Consider the following 26,179-nt stretch of genomic DNA (forward strand, 5'->3'; position numbering starts at 1 on the left):
TCTGGAACAACTTGCCCGAAGAAATTAGTTTGTCTGACTCAGTGTCTTCGTTTAAGTCTCGTCTCAAAACACATTTTTATCTGAAAGCATATCCTGATTTTACCTGAACTGGCTGTTTATTTTATTGTTTATTTTACTGCTTTTGTGTATTTTATGTATTTTATTTCTTTATATTTCGTCATTCACTGTGGTGTTTTATTTCTCTTGTTGTGAAGCACTTTGTACTTTGTTTTGATAAGTGCTCTATAAATAAAGTTTTATTTATTATTATTTATATAAATTATGTTTTGTTTGATTTAAATTAAATTAAATGCAAAATGACACAAGTGATACGGCTGTTTAGAGGTAAAAGTATTGAGTCTGAAAGTGTTAAGTGATACAACTCTTACCATTAAAGTTTTTCAGTACTGAAAAAACGTATTTGTCAGAAGGTAAAATGTAAGTTCTGTGACATATTGCTAAACAAAAAAGTGATTTTTCATCTGTCTGCTATTTTGTCCACCGGCTTTTCAATACTTAAATACATCACAAAAATGTTGGTTTTGTTTTCATGGTTTGTACATACTGTATAAACATAGCTGCCTATTCTTTTGGCTAGTTTACCCTGAAACCAGAGTGGAGGGGTTAGAGGGAAGTCTACCATAGAAACTTATTGTCAGTTGACCTTTGAATGGTCTAAATAAAGATCCACAGTATAATATGTCTTTGTTCTGTGGCTTTGCTACATTTCATCAATCAAGGACCCAACATGTTACCCCAACCACGAGAAGGAATCACCTGGGGGGTTAAGCTATTGGAAACCAGTGATAAGTACTGACATGGGACCAGTGAGCCATACTACACCTACGGTTCTTCAGTAGGCTCTTTGACTGAGCCTTTCCTCAAACCTCATCTGCTTCTGTTCATTACAGAGAGGGCCAGCCCTGTTATTATGCAAATCTAATCTCATGAAGGAGCTGAAAAGAGTCAGCGGCACAATAAATACAGCTGGTTGTGAGTACTCACAGCTCTCTCTAATGTTAGTCTAACATTTCTGAGGAAAGAAGCAGCTCTTTTACATTCCCCAAAGTTGTTTTTGTACTAAATGCCAAACAGAAATCCAGGTTTTAAGGGAGCAAGCTTTTACAGCCATGGCCAGATTCCACACAGATTGCATAGAGAGACTCCTACGCATCAGTTTTGAGATGATGGGTCATTTTATTGGATCTCATCCCTGGTGGTTCTTGATTGCCCCCCTCCTTCTCTCGACAAGTCTGGGGAGCGGATTTTATCTTCTCAAGGACAGAATGTCAAACAACATCGAACAGCAGTTCACGCCTGTCGACGGACAAGCGAAGACGGAGAGGAAATACATCCAGGAAACGTTCCCGGGAAATGATTCTATGTTTTCACGTTTAAGACTGAGCACAGATGGGAATTATGCAACTCTCATAGCTACAAGTGACAGGGATATTCTGACTGTGGAGTCACTTCAGGACATCCTAGACTTGGACTTTAAAGTTAGGAGTATGGTAGTGCAGTTTGACAACCAGTCATTTGAGTATGCAGATGTTTGTGCTGAGGTGAGGGAATCCTGCACCTCTAATGACATTTTAGATATTATTGGATACAATGCCAACAACATAGACACGGTCAATTTGACATTCCCGTGGTATTACTCTGATTTTAGGAGCTTTTCTTTATATTTAAGTCTGGGGAGTGTGAAATTGTACAAGGAGAGCTCAGTTGTTGAAAGTGCTAAAGCCATACAGCTCCATTACTATTTACGTGGGGACAACAAAACAAAAACTGACCTTTGGTTGGAAAGCTTCATTAATTCAGTCTCAAAAATCTCATCAACGTCCATTCAGGTAAGCAGAACTTTAACACATTCCAGCGTTTTAAATGATCAGCTCTTTGTGTCATTAAGTGGCTTCTGTTAAACTTTATTAATAATCTTTTTAGGTGGCGTACTCCACCTCCATGTCAATGCAGTGGGAATTTAAAAAATCTCCAGCTTCTGTCATCCATTTATTCTCCATCACCTATGCCATTGCCATCACATTTTCAATTATATCATGTTGGAGGTTGGTAAAACATCTGCTGAACATTTTATGCGATGAATTTTGGCTGTCCGGCTCTTAATGATTCGTGGTTTCTTTTTAGGTCGGATAATGTGAGGACGAAGGTGTGGGTGGCCTCCTGTGGGGTGCTCTCCACAGGTCTAGCACTCCTGAGCGGTTTTGGTGCGCTGTTGTTGCTGGATCAACCTTTTGTCATGACCGCTGCCTCCTGTCCTTTCATGATATTAGGTAGGTTCTGTCGAACATCCAGCTCTGTGAGGTCCCACTGTCCAAGGTTGAATCGAAGTTAGAAAACACTCAAAACAACATTACTTCCCGTTAACCTAAAAAGTAAAACATGCATTGACATGACATGGCATTCATTGCACAATTTTGATTAAAAAAAAAAGACATTTTCATGTTTCCATTTCCAGCACCAATAAGTTGCCATGTCATGTAATAATTTTTAGTCTTAACAATTTTTGGAACAGATGTAATTTTCATAAGACATGTCCATGTTTCACAATTTTGATACACAATGTTGATAATCTCTGATAATGAGTCTGCTAATTGACTGTCATACTGTACAGAAATGAATGGAAACCAATGGCTGCCTGGAAGAGTTGTAAAAATACAGGTAAGAGTCACATCTGCCATTTTTAATAAATCTTTCTCCTCTGACTTTTAATCTACAGGTATTGGACTGGATGATATGTTCATCATGATCTCTTGCTGGCAGAGGACCCGTGTGCTGGACAGCGTCCCCGACCGGCTGGCTGACACCTATAAGGAAGCTGCCGTTTCCATCTCCATCACCACCCTGACCGATGCTCTGGCTCTCTTCCTGGGCTACAGCTCGCCCTTTGGCTCAGTCCAGTCCTTCTGCCTGTACGCTGGGATTTCTGTTTGCTTCTGCTATTTGTACAGCGTTACTTTCCTGGGGGCGTGTATGGCTTTGAATGGACAGAGGGAAGCAGAGAACAAGCACTGGTTCACCTGTTCCAAAATTCCAGAAGACTTACCATCCAGGAACTCAAAAGCCTTCAGTATCTGCTGTGTTGGGGGGAGCTACGATCGAATCACTGGAAAGGAGGAAACTGGGCCCATGAGTCACATTTTCGAGCAGTTCTATGGCCCATTTCTGACCCACAAATTGATGAAAGCATGTGTACTTGTCATTTACGCAGGCTATCTGGCTGTTAGTATCTATGGCTTTTTTATCTTAAAGGAGGGACTCGATATCAGGAACCTGGCTTTGGATGATTCCTACATCATCAATTACTACAACAATCAAAGGCAACACTTCTCTGAATATAGCTGTAACGTGATGGTAGCAGTGAAGCAGCCCTTCCTTTACTGGGATGAGGATGAACGGAAGCATCTGCATTCATGCATTTCAAATTTTGAAAGTTTATACTTTGTCAATGGCACTTTTGCTTGGTTTCTTTCCTTTCTACAGTATGCGAATGCAACCAATCTCAATATAAATTCTCAAGAGGCTTTCCACACACATCTGCCCCATTTCTTAGAACTCAACTCCATGTTCAAACAAGACATCAACTTGACTGCAGACAATGAGATTCAGGCCTCTCGCTTTTTCATTCAGACACTCAACAAAACCACAGTGAAGGACATGATGACTGGACTCAGGAACACAGCAGAGGAATGTCCAGTAGAGCTCCTGGTGTACCACCCAACATTCATCTACTTTGACCAGTATACTGTCATTATGGACAACACCATTCAAACCATCCTGGCGGCTGTGATTGTGATGCTAGTCGTCTCACTCATCCTGATACCCAATCCTCTTTGTTCCGTGTGGGTGGCTTTTGCAATTTGTTCAGTCATCGTTGGTGTGACAGGGTTCATGGCGCTGTGGGGTGTAAACCTGGACTCCATTTCCATGATCAACCTGGTCATGTGCATTGGTTTTTCTGTAGATTTCTCAGCTCATATTTCTTACTCTTTTGTCTCCAGCCCCAAGAGTGATGTCAATGAGAAAGCTATGGATGCCTTGGCCCATTTAGGCTATCCGATACTGCAAGGAGCATTGTCCACTATTTTAGGAGTGGCGGTGCTGTCCATGTCTGGGAGTTACATCTTTAGGACATTCTTCAAGATTGTGTTTCTTGTGATTACATTTGGGCTGCTCCATGGCTTAGGGTTTATTCCAGTGTTTCTGACACTGTTCGGGGCCTGTGGGAAGTGGTGTTAAAGTGGGGGTGTTGATCTTGCGCATTCAATTTTAAAGTCAAACTGAAATTTGAATTCTTCACACCTTTTGTTTAAAGAAATATAACCTAAAATGATACTGAAGCTATTGTGCATAATTTTTCAAAAGCTGATAAAACTAGTCTGTTGGGGTGTTTCGAAGTCTGTTTCCTCGTCAACTGTGTTTCCCCTTATCTTAACCTGCGCCTATCTTTATCACTAACCCCAACCATTATCTCTGCTACGCTTAACCATAACCTATCCTAAACCCTAACCCCAACAGCACAGGGAGGGAAACGCTATAGGGGGAACGGACTTCGACACAAGAGGGACATTTCCTATGGCAGCTGTTGACTGACATTTAAGGGTCGCGTTGCTAAGACATGCACTGTCAATCTACGTGGTGCGCTATCGGCTGGAGCACGTCATAGCCCCGTACAGCCTATAAACTTACAACATACAAGAACGTTGTTCCTTTTTCTTCTTTTTTTTTGTTAAACAAACCCACATAGGGCTAGTTATGTACCGTTCATCTGTCATCTGTCCCATTACAACATTAAACATTTGGGAGGACCGTTGTGCTATTGTATTTCACTTGAAAAGTGGAAGCTAGCAAGCTAGGCTAAGTAGTATGGCAAGCCGTTTTAACATTTATTAGCTAGACTGGATATTCATTACTGATATCTGCCATGTCATTTTGCCTAGTCAAAATTCTAATTCAAGATATCTGTAATTACATTTTGACTAATAAGATTTACAACATTTAGATTTATTAACATTTGCCATTCATGTGTATGGGGTTTCTCATTACCAATATCTACAATTCAGTGGCAGATATCTGCCACTGAATTCTGACTAGTTGTAATTCCAGTTTCAGATATCTACAATTTAATTGTGACTAGTCATAATTCCAGTTCAAGATATCTTTAATTCCCCTTAATTCAAGATATCTACATTGTCCTTTTTAGATATCTTATATTTAGTTTTAACTAGTCAAAATGATGTTGATATCTGCAATTCACATTGTGGATATCTGCAAATGAATGATATCTGTAATGAGAAACCCCATACACATAAATGGCAACAGTTTTTGGAATCTTACTAGTCAAAATAAAATTACAGATATCTTGAATTAAGAGTTTTGAACCGGCAAAATGACATTGCAGATATCAGTAATGAATATCCAGTCTAGCTAATAAATGTTAAAACGGCTTGCCATACTACTTAGCCTAGCTTGCTAGCTTCCACTTTTCAAGTGAAATACAATCCACAGCGAAATCAAATAATCAAATGCTACTGGCAGCAGATGGAGTCGAGGGATTTGACCTCCAAATCACCAAATTAATGCTTTACTGGCATTTATTTTATATGAATGTGTTTTACTATTATTGTTGGAGATTCATTTTCTGTTCGTATAGCCCATTAAAGTAAAGTAAAATCCAACAAGACTCAATGATATGGAAGCCTATAGGGGACTATATTAAAATGTAAACTTGAAAATGTAATTCCTCAATAGCATTACAATTTTCCATATATGTATGCTATTTCAGGAAGCCCTGAGAAGCAAGTGAGAAAAAATAATTCAGAAGTCTGATCTAAATAGTTTTCTCTCCTGTGTTTATGACTTAAGAGGTGAAAAAAAAAGATTTTGCCAATCTTTCTAAGTTCCTTACATTTTTTTTTCATCTGTGAAAAAGGTGGAAAAGTTTTCAGTTCAACTTTAATACTTAATTTGTAATTGTTTGTGTCAGTGTCACACTAAATACTAGAGATAATGATTCTAAATCTATTATGTTTTGACATGTCAGAAGTGTAAACCTTGGGCATTTTGTCTAATTTGTATCAAAGGTATGTGCAGTGTCATTTTATAGACTTTGTAAAAATAAATCTTAAGTACACTCCTACTCAGACCCCCACACACCAGTTTTTATTTGGGCTTCTTTTTTATTTATTTCAGCTGCATAAACATTCATTTACCATTGCCATAATTGAGAGCTTTTATCAATCAACAGCAGAGAGCCATTCAATGTGTTCACAGCATAAAATCATTACTATACATCTATATACAATGCTCCCATTACATCCCAGTCATATATACAGCAAAATGTGGATAAAGGGCCAATAAACAGAAGAAAGTGTCAAATTGAAGCAAAACACAGCAGAAAAAGGTAACACTATGAAGTATAACATATACTGGGGGTAATCTTGACAAGCGCTTGAATGAAATCAATGTTCCAAAACGCTAAAATATGGATTTCATACACCGTTGTTGCGGCGAGAAAGAAGAAGAATTGAGAAAATATCTTAACAGAGGCCTAACTGCAAGTTTCTACCCACAATGTGTGTTGAAGAAACGTCATATTTAGAATCAAGGATGTCACTTCACAATTAAGACTTGTTACAGCTTAACTTCCTTTATACATAGAGCAGTGCCAGCAAGCACTGAATATTGGCATCTTTCTTCCACTGCACTGTGCAAATTTGTTCAAATGGAAAGGAATAGAGCACTAGATGTGAGAAATCTCTCTGCTTTTAAGTAATGACAAAGGAGACAGCAATGGACAATAACTGACTGAACCGGCCTTGTTGTTTGTCTGAATAATCTAATGATTAAGCGGCTATAATCCATTCATTTGCAATTACAAGAAAAACTGATAATTTGCTGAGATGCTTTTCAGAAGCCCAACTCAGACTATTTAAATAACTTAGGCCAACATTACAACTTTAAAATCCTAAAGATTCCAATGCTCTATCACTACCTAAACACAGCTTGTATTTATTTGTTGCATGCTTTTTGAGGCTGAGCAGCAGTTTTTGATCCATCTGTACACGCAGCATAAATGAAATAAATTACATGAAGAGTGCACAAGTGTTCAGTTTGTAGCCAAAGTGCTAAAACATTATAGTTTAACTTTATACACTTCCTACTTCAAAAGGAAAAATTTACACTTACAGTGCATTCCCCAAAAGGCCACCTTTAAAAATAAGTAACAGGGATGCATATGCAGAGGGGTACAGCAGGACAGGAGAATGTATATTCATGATCTTCCAATCGTCCCAAGTGCAGCACCCCATAATGACTGCGAGGTGCCAAACTGAGAAACACAAGAGCTAAACTAGAGAGTATAGCCTGATCTTGAAGATTACTAGACAAATAACAGATATGAATACAAACACTGGAAGACAACTGACAAATAGGAGTTCAAATTTAGTTGAAGTCTAGTTGCCATGATTACACAGTAGCTCTTTGGGTTAAAGTTACATGCAGCTCAGCATTTCTCATTGACAGAATCTATAAATACCTGGCTGAACACAATTTGACCAAATTTAAATTATTGTTTTGTAAAAAAAAAAAAAAAAAAAAAAAAAAAAAAAAAAAAAAGAAAGGAATCCTGTCTGGATGCTGCTTTTATATTTGAGGTGCATCATTACAACATTCATGTATTATTTCCTTCCTTCATCATTAGTCAAATACAATGAACCCGTACAACACACCTGCTTACCTCTGAACACAGGAAAGTCATGTTTACGTTTCATATAACAAAACTACGTATCTGGGAATATTGATGAGATTACACGAAGGTGACAGCATGAAGAAATGACATAGTCCCACATGAGCACTTGTCAGGAGACTTTGTGAATGCAGGCCATGACTTCTCACTTTGATTCACTGCTCATGAACTGAGTCCATCCCTCCTTCCATGACCCCTGAGCTCTTAAAATCTGACCCCTTACCCGTTGCTAACCCCTGATTGTTGCAGTCCTCGCCAGTTTCATCTGGTCTCCAGGGTCTTGCCCTCCAGGACCAGCTGGATATCTTTGGCATCCAGTGTCTCATACATGAGCAGAGCATCTGCCAGGTTTTTGTGCTCTTTGGCATGAGACTTCAGCAGGGCTTTGGCTCGCTCATAAGACTCCTGGAGACGGCAAAAGAAAAAGATGGTAAGAAAAGGTTTTACAAGAGCTGCTTGGGTAGCTGAGTTGTTCTTTCTTTTTGTTCAGCTGTCCTCTAAAAGATCACACAGACCTTCAATAACATCCTGACTTCATGCTCCACAGCTGCTTGTGTCTCTGGGCTCTGGGCTGTCATGTCACTATAGGTCATCACACCTAACTGGGAGACAGTAAGGAGAAACAAATCCATAAATGTACGTAAAATGACAGCAAAACTGTAGACTGCGATGCATGTGCGGTACAATTACTTTGGCTTACAGCTTTCCCTTTTTAAGTCCCTTTCAAGTTAGCCTACCTTTTCACACATTCCAAATCTGGTCACCATCAACTTAGCAATCTTTGTGGCACTATCAAAGTCGCTTGATGCACCTGGAAAACAAGAAATTACATATACGTGTGTTGCCTTTATAAATTCCAGCTTGCCAAGATGTTTCTACATTCTAACCCTCATGTAAAAACAGTTTTTGACTTACTGGCCCTTTTGGGAACTCCTTCTTACCGGTTGTGATGTAATCATGGCCAAATATAATCTCCTCTGCTACACGGCCGCCCATACTGACGTCCATCTGGGCCAGTAGCTGAGAGCGAGTCTCACTCCAGCGATCATTCTCTGGGAGCATGGACACCTGACAAGAAACATCGAAGAGAATGGAGAGGAGGAATGAAAAATTAAGGGGGATGAGAGGATGTCCAAAGTGATGACAGTTTGCACCAGACCTGGTGTCAAAGCTTAATTTAACCATTTAGTTCACAAGCTCTAGGTTTCCTTACATGTCCCAGACTGGGGCCTCTGGGCATGATAGTAGCCTTGTTGATCGGCATGGCATCTTTGGTGTAGTAAGCCACAATTGCGTGGCCTGATTCATGGTATGCTGTAATGATCTTATTCTTCTTGTCTATTTCTGCACTCCTCCTCTCAGGGCCTTGAAGAAAAGGGAAGACGGAATGAATTAAATTATTGAATTAAGAAAGAGGAAGATTAAAAGTGAATAAAAATAGACTATTGCCACACTTTCAACATGACTTTGATGAGTGTGATCTCAGTCATAATAAGTAAGCCATTGCCATGCTAGATGAAAACATACAGACAAACAGGATAAGGATTAGTAGAAAGATGAAGCATATTATAACCACTGCAGGGAAACAAGAAAGTGGTCTTTCTTTACCAACTAGCAAAGCTTCCTCTTTACTCACCCATGAGGATTTTGTCTTTAGCAAACTCCAGCTCCTTCAGGGTGACCATGTCTTTGCCATCAACTGCTGCCTTCAAGGCAGCCTGGTTGACCAGATTTTCCAGGTCAGCGCCCGAAAAGCCCACTGTGCCCCGGGCAATAATATTGGCCTCAATTGCTGCAGAGATAACACACAACATCAACAAAGATCTCACAGTGAAACAGTCAGTCTAGGCCTCAGACTGGGCTACTGTTTAAGCAAAGTAAATAGCAAACATTCAGCCTGTGATGTCAGCTTAAAAAAATACTGCTCTGTGTTGTGCCAGTGTGTTGAGCGTGTCAGGCCAATCAAACCAGGACATACAAACAATTTTGGGCTCCGTCTCACACTGGTTAGAATATCATATACTATAATAATACATTTGAGAAAAAATACTGTGGCTAAATTCAGGATTAGCAGATGCTGATCTCACACCTGGATCCACTTTAATCTTCTTTAGGTACCAGTTGAGGATCTCTGTGCGTCCTTTCACGTCAGGTTTGGGGACTGTCACCTGCATGTCAAAACGTCCCGGGCGGATCAGGGCACTAAAAGAGAAGATCAGCTGGTGTCACAATATAACTCTGTGTCACTGCACCAAAAACAGCCTCAGAGTTGCAGTCCATTCTTTGCTATTGACAAGGAAAGCTGTGACTCTGAAGATTGTAAACCTTGACATTTCTAGTTCTGACATTAGCACAGGCAATAGCAAGAGACACAGAGGTAAACATACTTATCCAAAGCCTCTGGGAAGTTGGTTGCTCCAATGATGATCACGCCTTCATTTGGTTTAAACCTACAAAATAATATCACATGGCACACGCAAGTCAGTGTCTGCAGTAACTCTCCTCTTCCTTTGGACTTCTTGTCTTCTGCTCTTCTGTGTTGACCAACACTGTACTGTATGCACTTGTGATTAAAGACTGTTCTTTAATATTGGCAGTTGTATAAGTCAATTGCAAATCAGTCGGCAGGACTGCTTGAAGGTTAGATTATATTTACAGGTTTGCATCAATGTGATGAAGTACCTTGATTTGTCATATATTTTATTTACTGGATTAACCAAAAAATAAAAAATAAATAAATAAAAACCCTTTCAAATATGGTTATAGATGGTTTATAAAATTATATACATCATGACAGAAGATTTTATCCATATCACCCACCCCTACTCCACACACGCTTTGCAAACCCACCATATTGCCAGGACGACATGCCCGATGCTTTAATCTGAATTAAAACGACTCCTCACTCAATACATTCCTAAAATGTAAAAATGCATCAGATCATTTTAGAGATTACCCATCCATCTCAGCAAGCAGTTGGTTGATAGTCTGTCTGGAGTAAGGGTGCATGGGAGACTCAATCCTTTTCCCACCCACACTGTCCAGTTCATCAATGAAGATCACACAGGGAGCATTGGCTTTAGCCTCCCCTAGAAAAAAGCAGTAAGACAGATAAAAAAACAACAACATATGTATCACAATATTCAGCACAACAATTAGAATGTTTATGCAGCCCTTGTACTAGGAGAAGTCAACTTTATACAATAAAGTTGCTTCTAAGGAAAGAAGAGGGGGAAAAAAACAAAAATTTCAATTTAGATATTAAAATAATAACAAAACAAAAAAAACCCACTGAAAAGGTTCCTGATGCGGCTGGCTCCCACTCCAACAAACATCTCATCAAACTCTGACCCGGAGGCGTAGTAGAATGGCACATCTGCCTCTCCTGCCACGGCTCTGGCCATTAGAGTCTTTCCAGTCCCTGGAGGGCCAACCAGTAAGACACCTAAAGTAAAGAGAGGCAAGGAGGAGCCCTGAATGGAAATGTGCAATCACCATATCAGCTGAAAAGTCATCATATTATAGCTTTTCATCCAGCTTAAAATGCACTGTGAAAGACAGCCTTACCTTTTGGCAGCTTTCCTCCCAACGCTGTGAACTTCTGTGGGTTTTTCAGGAACTCCACCACTTCCTGCAGCTCATTCTTAGCTTCTTCTACCCCTTTGACGTGCTCAAATGTCACGTTTTTCATCTGGACAGGGTCCACTGCAGAGTCCAGGCCTGATGTGGTTCGGAACCGCACTGTCCAAAATGGTTAGATTAAAGTTCGAAATCACACTGCATGGCACCGTTAATGAACTCACACACACACGGCCTGTTACTGAGAAATATTTAATAACCACATCTGAATGCATACTATATTAGTGTTTCAGTATTGGAGGTTAGAATTAGTTGTTGTTGTCTGCAAAGAGCAGGAAATGGGTCAGTTATATGAAGCTTAGTTCTTTTCTTTTCAGGGTTAATACACATTCACTATGCATAGATTAGTTTAGCAGGCAAATGCTGAGTTATATTATTAACATTAATATTTTAATAAATTAAAATGTTAACATATTGGAGGTGATTTCACGTATGAAATTAAAAAGCAGCTTTAGAGGAGAAACGGAGCCTTTACCCGATATGAAGGGGGTCTTGGAGATACCATAGAGCCCAACAAGGAGCAGCACCAGCAGGATTAGACGAGTCCTCCTGAGTGAGTCTGACCAGTTGGAGCAGGAAAACTATTCATCAGTACTGTTTAATGCCTAATAATGGAATTACAGTTGTGTGATTCAATTACAGTGTGTTTGCATTAAAACTTGCCTTGTGTGCGTTGTGTCAAGGCTTGGGCTTTCAGGAACCCCTCAGCGAAGCCCCTCTTGAAAGCATCCTGCTGTCCATCAGGTATGTTCTTGTTCTTCAACAAGCTGTCTAGACTTTCAACTTCAATCCCCTTGTCACGTGTCAGGAAACCCTGCAATACAAGGTAAGATTGGTCAGCAGTTCACAAAGCCAGAAAACTACTTCACTTTTACCACACCTTTACTCTGAAGGCGACGGGCTTTGTAGGCCTTTTGTCGGCCTTCATTCTTCCTGCAAAACACATCTGAAAAACTCAACAGCAATGTCTCTTTCTAGAAATCATGACCCGGTTACTCGAGATAATCCACAGACCTTGTTGTGAGCAGTTTCATATAGGAACTATCGGTAGAAAGAAAATAGTTCCTACATGAAACTGCTCACAACAAATCTGTGGATTATCTCGAGTAACCGGGTCATGATTTCTGAAAAAGAGACATTGCTGTTGAGTTTTTCCAAATGTAATTTTTTGATGCTTTGAGCACCACAAGCCGAGTGCCATTTAGTCCCATTATATATATAAAAAAAAAAAAAAATATGCAGACATCTCTGCTACAGACATCTCCAAAACTCAGCAACTCACACCAAAACAATCTAGATGGATAAATAGCGCTACAGGAAAAATATGTATTTTTGATTTTGGGGTGAACTGTCCCTTTAAGGATATGCTTAATGTACTTACTACATTAAGCATATCCATAATATGCTTAATATAAGGATTTGCTTAAGCATGTGAACAAGTATTTACCTTAATAAAAGATGGTGTGAACCCTTCAGATTCCAGAGGGCGGTCGGAGGCTGACTGCAGTCGTCTGGTTTTGCTCTTTAAAGTTTTAAAACCTCTGTACTGGACCCACACTTGAAATATATAGTAAGCATGTGATGTTAAAGCAGATTAAAAAGTTAACCATGTTTCCACAGCATATAACTTTACTAGATTAACATAAACATTGTAAATATACACATTGTTACAGGTAAATTTACAACGTGAATGTGAAAATAGGAAACCACAGATGATATTGACAATTAACTGGAATATTTGTTATTCTCTCAGTAAAGTTATTCTATATTGTTTTCAGATAACACACAAACCAACTCTAGTCATTTATTTGTAAAAACCGAATACAAAGCTTTGGATCAGTGATAAACTATTTCACCACTTATAAATGCTTCTAATCCATAGTTACATGGCAGGTGTTGTAGCTCTGTGCAGACAGACTGAAGAGGTGAAGAGTGCTGCCTGGAAAAAACTGGGCCCAACGTCGGCACTGCACCACATGAGAAGCCTGGGAACAGAGGACAAGGTATACCTGTTAACCCTGAGATACTGTAGATACCTAGTAGCTGAGCTGATCAAACAGATGAGATGCATCAGAATCTCTTGACGAATGCTTACCACCTCCACTAACTAGTTTCCTGGAGGAAACTCTGCAATTCTATGCAGTTAAATGAAACGCCATGTTTAAAATTCCTTGCAGATTGTGAAGTCCTGGCATGGTGTATTCATTCATGAATGATGATGAGGAGTCGAGAGGGTTCTGAGGTCTGAGGTGATCTAATGCGGCCCGGTGTTTACACGCGTCGATGCATTTAATCGGAACAGCTGTGTGACATGCGCAAAAGTGATGAATACATCACCACTTTTGTTGTTTTGGGATTTGGGACTTGTTTGGATAGGTCATTATTTCTTATTTTCCTACTGTCTCGGCGTCCAATAATGTTCAGTTCTTTAAGAGTTTGTATCAAAAACAAACTCTCCGGAGATCCAGTTCAGCTTGGAATGTGGCCATTTTTTGGAAGTGGAGAAACGTACATCCCCACGCATTGACGTCAAGACGGAGGGCATGCGCACAAAGAACGCAGCCAGAAAGTAATCAGGTTCAATCATTTTTACATGGTTCAGTTTTTCTTTTGATCATATGGAGCATTTTTATTCTGTTTGGGCTTTTAAAACAGAATATTAGGCTCCATGTAAACGTACAGACGGGGAGGAAAAATTAAAAAGGAAAAACCTGAATAAAAGAGTGGAGAAACATATGAAATGCAGATGCGTCCGTGCATCAGGGCTCACTGAATGGTTTGATGAGACGTCTGTCTGCTGTACTCACGTCTCTCTTTTACAAAAGAGATCTTGATCTCAATGAGATTACCTTATTAAATAAAGGTGGTATATACATAAATGAGGGAATATCTTGTGGAAGAATAGCGTTCATCCCTTCAAAAGAGTTCCACAGACTTGGCAAGGAGCACTGAAGCTGTTCTGGAAGCTCGTGGTGGCCTGACTCCATACTAAGACACTTCATGTTGGTTTTTCCTTTAATTTGTCACCCATTCGAGCTAGTGTTAGAGATGTCAGAAGCCACAACGGTGTTGAGTCATTAACAGGAATCCAGATGCCACTGATACCATGAAATGAGCACCAGCCACAGGTACACCTATTTAAGTGGTACAACGTACATTATGAGAGGCCTATTTATAACGCAGATGCACAGTCTCACCATGCTTATTGTAGAAAAAGGAGTGTGTAGAAAGATGTGAAGTCCTCCAGGCTATCTGTCCACCCAGAGGAAGTGGTGCCTCCTGTGGACTCAAGCGTGGTAACACATGGTTCACCAGCTTGTCCAGCTGCAGCGCTCCCAGGTCTGATAAGCCAAGCTCACGCAGGTTCCACGTGGCCTGCACACACATACATTACACCATATCGTGTATGAGATTTGATTTAAATTCCTCACAGTTATTCTGAAGCAGGTTTTTCTTAAGGGGCAGGGCTTGGGAGAATGAAAACAACTAAGTGCAGAATCATACTGTCTCCAACTTGATACAGCAATAACAGATTATGTCCTACTAATGTATACCTCTGTGCAGTGTAGTTCTGAGTCTGAGGCATGCTCCTTGTGTTTTCTTGATTTGCAGGTGGCACTGCTGCTGCTTCCCACTGAGCTCTTCATAGAGTGGAGGACGTTGATGAGGTGGCTAAGAGGTACAGTGACCTGTGATCACATGTAATCAAAGAGTGAGTGAATGACATGTTTTGAAGATTTAAAAATCCCGACTATCACACCTGTTACAATTATCATCACAAACCATATTTGTTAGGTAGTCCAAAGGCAGCTTACATAGGGACTGTTGGTAGTCACAGATAAAGTACATCAGCTAGCTGGTGTTACAAAGTCAACATGATCCAAATCAAGCTCATAATCTAGCTGGTTCTAAATAACACAGTAGCCATATATAATACGATTGCCATTTATCAATAGAAAAGTTGGTTAAACTGCTGATTTATTATAATATGCAAACCATCAGTAGTCAAACATGTCGCTCATTGACGCAGTTTCCCATCTGGCAGCTAAGGACACACTGAGCGCTTAACAAAACAGTTAGCTAACTCTTTGCTAACGCTAGCTGAAACTTATCTCAACGGCCCGCGCACAGTCTTTATTTCAGTTTAATTACGACTAATAAAGTATTGACAAAACGTCCACTGACATAAATGTAAGTTTCTTTCAAATCATCAAACCATAATGAAAGGTCGACAGTCTGGCTCATAAAAGAACAAGCTAAGGTTAACTTAGCTTGCTAGCAGGCTCAATTGAACGGGGTTAGTACCAAAACAACAACAATGCTAATGTTACCTTGGACTAATGTTTCTTGCTTCTCTTACCTGTGGTTGGACGGTCAAAGAAAACATTTTTAATTCTCACTGGTACAAAACGGCTGTTAAACTACGCAAGTTATACCACTGTCCCCGTGAGTTAAAGGTCCTTGTTCCTCTCTCTTTATATTTCTGTAGCAGGCTTAGCAAGTCAAACTTCACCGTTAGTCTGAAAATACACCGGATATGACCTCGTCTTCTTTGGCTTAGACAGACTAGACGCTACAATGGCGTATTGCTGCCCTCTACTGTTTGTTATTAATGTCCCTTTTGACAGTAATTCATATTTTTTAAATACTCCAATACTGTACAGATATTCCATCAGTTTCTTCATTTGAAGTGAGTAGGCTAATTCTGACACTGGATGAGGATGAGGATGAGGATGTGTCTTACTGTCTCTGAGCCTCCATACCAGAGCCAGCCCACTCCTAAGCCCACAGTGCCCAAGCCTCAACCTGCTTATGACAACTGAATCTTTCCTTTGGAGGCAAAATTGCCTTTTGCTTTTCCCACTGTTTTCTGTAATGTAAAGTAAGACCTCCCTTTCTTTTCTTTCCCCCGTGTATTCTGCCACATTTCTTTTACTGACTTGTTTATGATTGAAGTGTATTCTGACATTCCATATTGTAGGGCAATTTCTATTCTATCCTCATGAGCTGCATTGTTTGTAGAAAGGAATCTGCTTCCTCGTTTCCCTCTACACCCATGTGTGCTGGTACCCATATAAACCCACCTCACGTCCTGATTTGTGAATTCTGTATAATGTCTGATAAATCCCTTTCAGTATGTCAGGTCTGGACTTGGATTTGATTCCTGTTATTGTAGTTAAAGCTGCTGCTGAATCACTGCATATGACCAAAGGAATGGATACTCCAAATGCCAATTTCCCACTTTCTGGATCCTTTGATCCATCTGTATAAATCTGTAAATGCAATCTCTATTCATGTTGCAGGTGAGTCTTAACTTCCTTGACTATATCCTCTGATATATTTGACTTGTTATTATTCAGTATGTGTAGATCAACTTCAGGTTCTGGGATTAGCCATGATGGTACAACTAACCAACAGACTGGAGGGAACACATTAATATAGTACCAATTTCCTCCGCTTTAGATTTTAGCTTATTTCCAAAGTTTGTCTTGACCTTTCTCGCTCTTCCCAGGAATTCCCAATTTTGATCTAGCAGACAAGTGTTTCACCATGTCCTTTTATTTTCACCACGTATTTCAATCCAAGTTTATATTGTCTAATTTCCAAGGGCATCTCTATCTCATCTCATTTCTATCAACAGGGCAGGTATTGGAGAAGTACAAAATGCCCCACTTCATATTCTTAGGGCTTTAACTTGTACTATATCCAGTTTAATCACTATAACTGATCCATAAGCCATGCATCCATAATCAATAACTGATCTGGATATGCCCTCTACCGTGTTGTGACAAACTTTGCATCCCTGCTGAAATCTGTTCTCCTTTTCTGGCCTTGCTTAAGTCCCATTTATCTAGCTTCCGTTAATGTACAATTTTAACAGTATTCTGCTCATTTACAGTAGTCTAAAATGTGGTAGATGCGATATTGTCTCTGTAAGTTACCACTTATATTTTTCAGCTCACGGTTTCTCACGCTGATAATCAGGAATAACAAAGACAGCAGACAGTAAACATCCCCTATTCACGAGCAGTCCCATCGTTCCAGTCGTTAATCTCGACTTTGAGCGTCAAAACAAAAGATTCACTACAGAAAATGTGTTTGTCCCAAGAATGTGTTTATTGGGTGTCAGAATTTGCTTCATATACTTGTGTTTTACACCTGTATATTTTAAAGCACGACACCCTTGCGTAAACAGAGTATTCTTCTTCATTTTCACTGTATAGCTGACATGACACAAGAATAAATATATAGATTGTCCTTACTCTGTAGCTCACTTTTTTGCAAAAGTGCAATCTTTGATACTATTGCACTGAAGCCATACAATAAATATACACTTTTACACATAAATAACCATATTTGTCACCATGTCTATTTGGTCTAAAAAGAAATGCCCCTAAAATATTTCTATATTTTGGACAATAAAAGGCTGATGTCCTTAGTTATCAGGAAAAAATATTGTTTGACAAAAACAATATTTTTAAATTTTTAAACAAAACCTAGATAAACAATGAAATGTACAATACATAAAATAACTGGCAATGACAATGGGGGAAAACCCATCGCTTAAGGTCCACAGCTACTGTATGATCATGAATTCATTTCAATTTAAAGTTGACTCAGTTATGTGAGTTATGTGTACATTGAATTCCTAGTGATCTGAGACATGTCATAAATAAGATCACCACCTAATGCTAAGCTAACTGTAATAAAGAAAATGTGCTAGCATTTATAATGCATAAATCTTCCCTCTAAAATGTATCCATTAAGTCATAATCCAAGTCTCCCTTTAAACACCTGTGTGACTATTTGTTTATCTAAGGTGGCCTTTCCATTTCTACTGGTGTCTCATTACACTCCGTGTGTGGCGGTGGCTTGACAAAGCCACAAAGCAACAAAAGTGCAACAGTTTCATCCCGGGTTCATGTTCTTTGATTGATGCAGACGGTTGTCAGACAATTCAGCGGATTTTCCTGTGAGGAGAAAAGGTGAGACAGAGTTTTAGTAGTCTGTAGTAGGGCTATAAAGCAAACAAGAGAAATTAGTGACAACAGACCAGGGCATTTTTCATTAGTATTTTGCTCACCTTCTTCTCCGCTGTAAGTAAACCTGGACAAGCCAATGAGCAATCAGAGGCCAGAGTGCAGTCAACACCACTGTGAGTGGACAGAAGTCAAAAGGCCACCAGGAGGGTCTCAGGAACTATGAAAACAGAAACTTGCATTAAAGCGACTGTTTGTTACTTGGTCATAAAATTGCATAATAAAAAACAAAACCATTTTCAATTTTAAAGCTAGAGTGTGGGACTTTTGCATATAAATGAACGTCCGTTACATTCAAGCCCTTGCCAAACAAGTTCAAACAATGCTGATTAAGCCTATCACCACCAGGTAAATCTCTCTGTATGTGGCGGTATACAGAGTTTTTAAATCTGGTGTCTGTGTCTTAAATAAAACTTGAGAAAATACAGTATTTTAAGGACCTTTTGTGCTACAGGTAGGGAGTCCTCCTGCCTTGGTGAAGATGATCTGGACTGAAAAGTTTTAACAGAAAATATAGAAATGCATCAATAAATATATAATAAATTGTCATGTAGACTGTCATCAACAATGTAACATTTCAGTACACAGGTGCCTGAAGTAAAATAAATAAGTATAATGTGTTTTTTCTATTTAAAAAATCTGAAAAGAAAAAAAAAAAAAAATCAACAGCTCGTGTGATAGCAAAAAGAAGTGACTGTCTCGATCATCGTGGCGTTCATTATGTGGCTAACACCCCTCGTCTTTCACCTGTGATATTGTAAGCGCCTCCAGAGCGTGCAGCCTGTGCAACACAGTGGCCATGTCATGCTGAAGCCTCAGCAGAGCTGTAGCTATTTGCTCATTGACATTTCCCCTGGCAACACTGACAGGATGTTTGCTCTGTGACACACAACAGCAGGCAGCATCTACACTGGCACACCGCTGTGAGCTGCAGGTTGCCCTTGGCGATTGAGAACCTGAAACAGGAGTCAGAATGTGACATCTTAATGCTACAACATGCAACTGTGCTGTGTTTTACAGTATCTGGTGCCTTTATATGCTTAGGAGGATGAACTAAGTGCACATCTTAGGAGAAAGGTAAATTAGGGATACAGTGTCAGTATAAATCAAAGTCGACTACTGTAGTCTCACCTCTCCCTCTTCTTGACAAAGAGCTGTTGTGTTGGCTTGTACTAGTCCCTTCTCTAAGGTAGGAATCTCCCATGAGTACTTGATCCACTCCTCCATTCAGGATAGTGTTGCTCTCAAACCAAAGATCATTTTGCCTCGCTGAGGCAGCTCCTAATCCGGGTGACAGCATTTTGGATGTAGACAGCCCCTTGGTAGGAAAAGAATAGCTTGAATAGCCATAATTAGGTCAGAACACATTCAACTTTCGTTTTACTTTGTAACTCTTTATGACTTTTTTTTCTATAATGTTGACATGATTAAAGGAATACTTTGACATTTTGGGAAACACACTTTGTCTTGCCTAGGGTTACAAGAGAAAATCGAAACCGCTCTCAAATCTGTCCATTAAATATGAAGCTAAAGCCAGGAGATGCTTAGCTTAGCTTAGCTTAGCATAAAGCTAGCTCTGTCTGAAGTTCAGAAATGCACCTACAAGCACTTTTAAAGCTCTAAAACTTTGAAACTAGTTTAATCTGTACAAAAACCAAAGTGTATAAACAACATGTGTTATTTTTTTACAGGGTTTATGTGTTGGACTATTTCTTGGCAATGATTTCCTGGAGTCTTGTCGTATAGTGAGCTTTACAGGTGCTGGTAGACGTAGCTCAGCTCTTTCCCCCTGCTTCCAGTCTTTATGCTAAGCTAAGCTAACTGTCTCCTGGCTCTGGCTACATATTTAGTGAACAGACATGAGAGTGGTATCGATCTGGTAAAGATTTTCTAAAATGTCAAAGCTAATCCTTTAATGTGGTGCATACTTTGGAGTAGGGACAGCAAACCTCTTCCATGGCCAGATGTTCCATTGAGTCACAGAATTCCTCATTATCTGAGTCTGTGGATCGGCGGTTCTTCTCAGGAACAGCATTGCTATGATCTAAATGGTGAAAAACACACCAACAATAATGAACAATGAACAGCATGGCTATAATAAATATTTATATAACAACAAAGGATCGAGTGTGTATGTGAAAGGGGTTGCTCTTAGTGACAAACCCATAGAGTATTATCACCCAACACTGCAGTTCCCCTCAGATATGGAGCGTTTTAGCATCTTTCAGGTCAATCTTTTGGTTTTCCTACACTTAATTTTAGTTTTAGTTCCGTCTCACCGCTCTAATAGAATAATTTTCTGCTATCTACAACAACAAAAAGACAAACTGAACATAGCGAAGCATTTAGCAGCTAATGAGCCAGATATTTCCCTCAGGAGTTGGTGGAGACCAAAACAGAGCTAAAAGGAGAGTGAATTTTGAACTTACCAGGTGGCTAGAAACATGACTCCAAATGAATGCTAATGTTGCTCAGATGTGTAAAAATGTTTGCAAAAAAGTTTGCCATATGAACTTAAAAGGTGGTAATGTCAGTATTGTGTTCACAGCTTCTTTCAACTAACCCCAGTGGCCAAAAACATCAGTTATCGCAGGCTTAAGTAGCCTATAGAGACTGTTGGTAGCATTTGTAAGTGACAGCAGTATATTTAACCTTATGGGCTATACATAACTATACAGTATGACTCACAGTAAATGTGTTACATGTTCACACCTTTATATATTTTATAAGTTGTTCAGATTTTTTTCTTTTTGCTGATTATTTTGCATCCTTTTTGCACCTATTATTTTTTTCTCTTTTATGTGCTCTTGCTTTTGCCGCTGCAACAAGAACATTTTCTCACAGGGAAAATTTAGGTTTCACATTATCTCATTCTTATAGTATATGAGGATATAGTATGTAAGGCTTTACACAAAAGGAATCTGGAAGAGTGTAGCGTATGCATTGTCAAATCTTGTGCTTTTTTATATATAGTGTTATACAATTATATATACACTTTTTGTATTACTGTGTAATCTTACCCCCCAGGTGTCCATTAAAGTGCATATAGGAGTTATACTGCACACTGGGCTCTATGGAACAGGCCAGTTCCTCCTCCTCCATCTCGCTGTTGAGGGAGCTGTGTGTCCCATTGGTGAAGGAGGACATGCTGGGCTCCATGCTGCTGCTGGATCCCCTGGTGTCAGACCTCCACCTCTTGTCCTCCACCATCAGCAGCGTCGGGTCAGGACTCCAGTCTGAGACAATACAAAAGCGCGCGCGAGAGAGAGAGAGAGAGAGAGAGTATGACAAAGCATTCCAAAAAGTGCAGTTCTTTTTTATGCACCCTTCGTCTAGTCATATCGCAACCTGGATGTACTTAGTGCAAATTACTTTTTCCTTTATCTCCTTGAAATACTCTTCTCATTATATGAATGTATTCAGAGGGAAAACACATCACATTCAATTACTTTAAATGGAAACTATGTACGCCTTGCACCCTAAAAAAATTAACTCAAGAGTGTCATATTATAGTGCAACTTTTATTCTTAGAAAAAAATAAATGTGTGCTGGTTGGTCTTTTGTCACTTAATACTCTGCGAGTTTATGACCAACTGAAGAACACAGCACAAACACTCAAACAGTTGCTCTCCTTCCCTTTCAAACTAAGAATAAAAAGGAAAATTTAAATAAAGTAGTGCATACACAAAAAGGTCACAAATATGTAGATTCATTTTTCAAAAATTTTGTCTTGTTGGCTTAGAGTGTAACTACAAGACAGCAAGCTTCACAGAAGCTTCACAGAACAAAACAGCTAACAACTACAACTACAGGTGGTACCTTTTTCCTCCTCCTCTTCCTCCTCCTTGTCTTCGTCGTCTGTATTGTCTTCTTCATCCCCACTCTCCTCTTCCTCACTGTTCTTCCAATCGCTACTTTCCTCTTTTCTCTCGATTTCACTACTTTCTTTGCTTCCCTCTGCCTCCTTGCTACTGACACTTATGCCATGAACACTGCTGTCTTTGTCATTTTCTTGGAGGTTTTGTATATCATCCCACAGATCCCCATAGCCTGAACAGTGAGGGAAACACTCTTGATTAACTCTTCATCAAAGCATACGTTGCACAATGTAAATCTACACAAAGCAAAGACATACACACAGATGGTTGGTCGACAGAACATTTTGCGGTTCACAGCTTCTACACGCTACATCTACGCCACAAAGTGCAAATAACAACTTAAGCCAACAACCGACTACAGCACATACATGACAAGAAACGCTAACGATCTAACAATCTAATTTCTTACAGTTCCTGCAGTGTAAGACAAGGACAATGTACACTTATCTTTTGTCAGTCAAATGAAACGGCAATGAAAGCAACTTAATTAGGTTAAAATAAGCTTATACACAGTGGGACCAATCTATCAACTCTACAGCTACTACGAACACCAAAGACTTGCCTTCCATTGTTGGTTTCTTAAATGGTTTGACCAGCTCATCTAGTGATAAAAACACACGTGAGACAAGCTCAGTATTTGAAAAAACGTCATCTGTGTGACTAACAAAGTGAGCAGTTCTACACCCCGACTTAAGCAGCAGAGTCCTCCCTGGATCGTATTCTTTTTTCCTTTGATGTGCCTTCCAGTGTGGAGTTATTATGGCATCGCTGATCATGTACATTACCTGCATGTTGTGCAAAAGGCCTGGTGAAGGGTCTCCTGTCCACCTCATTTTCTCCAGCTTCTTCTCCTTCCCCATCTACCTCAGTGTAGAAGTTGCCAAGCTTCTGCACCAGGTCGGACACTTCATCTGAGATTGGGATGGTCTCCAAAATCTGACAGCCACACATAAATAATAAAGTTCATGTTAAAAATGGATTGGAAGAACACACATCATTTGAAATTGGCAGAATAAAACATGTTTTTGTATAAATAGGTGTGGTATAAGACTGTCAACAAGTCACCACAAAACAAGTTCATTAGATGTAATTATATATAGCGAAGGCTGACTGATTTATCTGTTGGAGCAGTTGATTAAAAACAGCTGGTGACTGGAGGACCTGAATGCCACACACACCATTTACAAAAGGAGTCTCTGCCGTTATAAAACACGATAAAGTGAGTCATTTTTCATGAACGAGACTAAGAGTCTAAAGCCGCTCTGCAAGGCTGTACTGAGCTGATGTTCAGCAGGTATAATGTTTACCATGTTCATTATCTTAGTTTAGCCTGTTAGCATGCTAACATTTATTCTAATTAGCAGTAAACACAAACTACAGTTGAGGCTGATGGGACATTTATTTACTGTTTATTATTATGCATGCTGCTTCTATTCGGCTTTGGTTTTCCTTGAAAGGACTTACCAGCTGGATGTCCTCGACGTAATTCTTCATGGCTTCCTCCTTTGTCATATTTCCTAAAGAGCTCCACGCATCCCTGGCAACACAAAGTCTTAGTTCAACACTCGAGCACTGAGAAGAAAGTGAACAATAACTGAAAATGTTACGGTGGCGCAGAAATCTCACCAAACTTAATATATTCTGTATTACTGCAGGATTATCCATTGGAAATGCCTGCAGTATTGTGTAGTAATATTTGGGTATTATTAAAATGGATTTGGAACAATGGCATAGCAGGCATGTGAAGTGACTGTGCCTTTGTCCTGGGCTCTGAATGGACAGGGGATGAGACTCTGATAACATTATTGATCTTATCCATCCACCTGCACCCGCTCTGCCTCTTGTGTGGCCACTAGCCATAACTCAGAATTTAGATTTACTTCTGCATTACAAGAGCATATTATAAGTACTTACCATTTAGCTTTGCCACGGGTGTCCCAGAAGCCGGTTGGTCTGGGGATGCTGCAGGGCCCCAGGGTGGCCTGCTTGTAGTAACTATAGAACATCAGCATCATGTCATCAGACGGCTGGAAAGGACCTGAGACATTAAGGAAGCAAATTACCAAGGGGAAAAACATACATGTGTAGGCCAGCTTGAAAATGTAATAAAAGCATGAGATACACGTTAGCAACGTGACTTGTTATTAGACTTGAGAAAGGACTGATTCAGTTAATCAGCTCTTGTCCTTCTAACAGCTTTATCAATAGAGGGTTAGCCAAGAGTGACAGCTCTTAAATGCTCTGCATGTAGGTCAATCACCCAGAGTGTTTCCACACTAACAAGCACAGACCGAGCACATAAAAGCACATAACTGAACACTTAACATTCATAGAATAGGAATAGAAGAAAATAGAAGAAAACATTTTTTTTTAAAGTTATCACCTTCTTCAGGCAAGCTCCGGATCACTTTAACTGCAGCAGCAAACTTCGCCTTCAGGCTGTGTTTGTCCTCCTCCTGCGCCATGCTGAGTCCCAACAAGGATGACACGAAGGAGTCCTCACATCTTGAACGAGAATATGAAGAAATGATTGGACAAAGCGAAGCCGTTCCGAAAGTGTTCAGCGAGGGACACTTCAACACATTTTGGTCATCACTGCAGCTAGCTGCAACTTGTCTTATAAGGAGGAAGACTGTTTCCTCATTGATCTAGGATATCTAGATATCTGTCCTATAATCTAGGGATACGATTGGTCTATGTAATAGGCCCATAGCGCTTTAGCGCTAATAGACTATATTCTTTAACAGAAATGATTCCCTCTGTGGCTGATTTGTTAGAAACTCACCATAAAGTTCATATTCTCCGGTGCGATAATTATTTCATCTGTCTGCAATATGCAGCAGAAAGCCAATCTAGACAAGGCTGAGCCAAACAGTCAACGTTTGATGACTAAATATATCCGGGAAATGTAGTTTCTGTTGAGCAAAACCTCGGCAAATGGTTGCTTGAGACTCAACGCTTACTCCTTCAAATCCCACAAACCCCTCTCATCTCTCGGGTATTTAAACCGCGGTGATATATGGGGAATGTAGTGCCGAGAGGTTTTTCCTTTAAAAGTAAAATAGCACTGAGGAGTGTAGGCCTTATGCAAAATCTTTTTAACGAAAAATGGTGCGCTACCCTACAGGGACAATAGCACGCCTTTAAAACTTGTGTCTTTCTTATCTCATTTAGAATCACAGAGGGGTTTCTGTACTGTAGGTTCATTTCTAATCTGTAGTTTCCAAGTTGTATTGTTAGGTTATATTTAATGCGTCGTTCTGAAAATTATAGAATTACATAGTTTAGAAAAAAGTTTTTAAAAGTGGGCCTATTTATGTAGGCTACTACCTTTCTCCAACTACAATTATCAAGGCTTATAAATATTGTGTTGATGAGTCATTTAGACTAGTGTTTCAATAAATAGGCTAAACTATTATGGAATATATGAAATTCCATAATGTTTTTAGGCTAGATATTCCATTTATGTTAGTAATTGTGATGGCTGTTAGTTATTGTGCTGGAAGTGTAAAATGTATCCTCACCTTTACAGATATGTGCTCTTCTGCGAGTCATTAGTGCCTTTATATGATCTGATCTGATTTTATGATTTTTTTTAATTGACACATTTTATTGTGTGTATTTTTGTGTATGTGTGGGGTTTTTTTTCAGAGGAAAAATAATAAAAAGGGAGGAAGAAATATGATACATAATATATAAATGAGATTCCCGCATAAATAACATATTTATAATAATAACAATAATTATTGTTATTATTATTTGAACATATTTTTTATTGCGGACTTATACGTGAGTATAACAGTGCAATGCCATTGGTCTAACTGCTCTTCTCCTTGGCCTCTCAGCCAATCACCGGC

The 26,179-nt window shown here is 39.5% G+C and overlaps 3 protein-coding genes across 9 annotated transcripts; 1 reads left to right on the forward strand and 2 right to left on the reverse strand.

The window, feature by feature from the left end:
• The first annotated feature begins 1,019 nt into the window (after positions 1–1,019).
• On the forward strand, positions 1,020–7,006 carry LOC122886799 (patched domain-containing protein 3). The gene is made up of 4 exons (XM_044219435.1): positions 1,020–1,850; positions 1,945–2,066; positions 2,146–2,291; positions 2,738–7,006. The coding sequence occupies exons 1-4, from the start codon at positions 1,131–1,133 to the stop codon at positions 4,255–4,257; spliced, it is 2,508 nt and encodes an 835-aa protein (XP_044075370.1). The 5' UTR covers positions 1,020–1,130; the 3' UTR covers positions 4,258–7,006.
• A 594-nt stretch (positions 7,007–7,600) lies between these two features.
• On the reverse strand, positions 7,601–15,952 carry yme1l1b (YME1-like 1b). 3 transcript variants are annotated; one of them, XM_044219437.1, is made up of 18 exons: positions 15,765–15,952; positions 14,959–15,093; positions 14,602–14,779; positions 13,291–13,389; positions 12,852–12,961; positions 12,068–12,218; positions 11,880–11,963; positions 11,333–11,485; positions 11,058–11,210; positions 10,722–10,854; positions 10,153–10,215; positions 9,855–9,967; positions 9,402–9,557; positions 8,979–9,130; positions 8,707–8,833; positions 8,503–8,576; positions 8,281–8,367; positions 7,601–8,170 (listed from the first exon to the last, which is right to left on the reverse strand). In XM_044219437.1, the coding sequence occupies exons 1-18, from the start codon at positions 15,789–15,791 to the stop codon at positions 8,027–8,029; spliced, it is 2,139 nt and encodes a 712-aa protein (XP_044075372.1). In that variant the 5' UTR covers positions 15,792–15,952; the 3' UTR covers positions 7,601–8,026. The 3 variants fall into 3 exon arrangements, with proteins under 3 accessions (XP_044075372.1, XP_044075373.1, XP_044075371.1); XM_044219438.1 differs by having other exon boundaries at positions 11,333–11,506; positions 15,736–15,952; XM_044219436.1 differs by having other exon boundaries at positions 11,333–11,506; positions 15,765–15,951.
• Positions 15,953–17,498: 1,546 nt separating this feature from the next.
• Positions 17,499–25,295, reverse strand: LOC122886459 (acyl-CoA-binding domain-containing protein 5A-like). Of its 5 annotated transcripts, none has more exons than XM_044218683.1 (14): positions 25,108–25,289; positions 24,706–24,827; positions 24,237–24,360; positions 23,787–23,859; positions 23,108–23,258; positions 22,885–22,923; positions 22,264–22,494; positions 21,465–21,680; positions 20,373–20,488; positions 19,576–19,762; positions 19,192–19,400; positions 18,885–18,935; positions 18,489–18,604; positions 17,499–18,375 (listed from the first exon to the last, which is right to left on the reverse strand). In XM_044218683.1, exons 2-14 carry the CDS (start codon positions 24,785–24,787, stop codon positions 18,363–18,365), a joined length of 1,608 nt encoding a protein of 535 aa, XP_044074618.1. In that variant the 5' UTR covers positions 24,788–24,827; positions 25,108–25,289; the 3' UTR covers positions 17,499–18,362. The 5 variants fall into 5 exon arrangements, 4 of the variants coding, with proteins under 4 accessions (XP_044074618.1, XP_044074619.1, XP_044074620.1 ...); XM_044218684.1 differs by having other exon boundaries at positions 20,394–20,488; positions 25,108–25,288; XR_006380355.1 differs by lacking the exon at positions 19,192–19,400 and having other exon boundaries at positions 25,108–25,295.
• Between the last annotated feature and the right edge of the window lie 884 nt (positions 25,296–26,179).

Source organism: Siniperca chuatsi, linkage group LG13 (genome assembly GCF_020085105.1).
Source record: "Siniperca chuatsi isolate FFG_IHB_CAS linkage group LG13, ASM2008510v1, whole genome shotgun sequence".
Classification (NCBI taxonomy): domain Eukaryota; kingdom Metazoa; phylum Chordata; class Actinopteri; order Centrarchiformes; family Sinipercidae; genus Siniperca; species Siniperca chuatsi.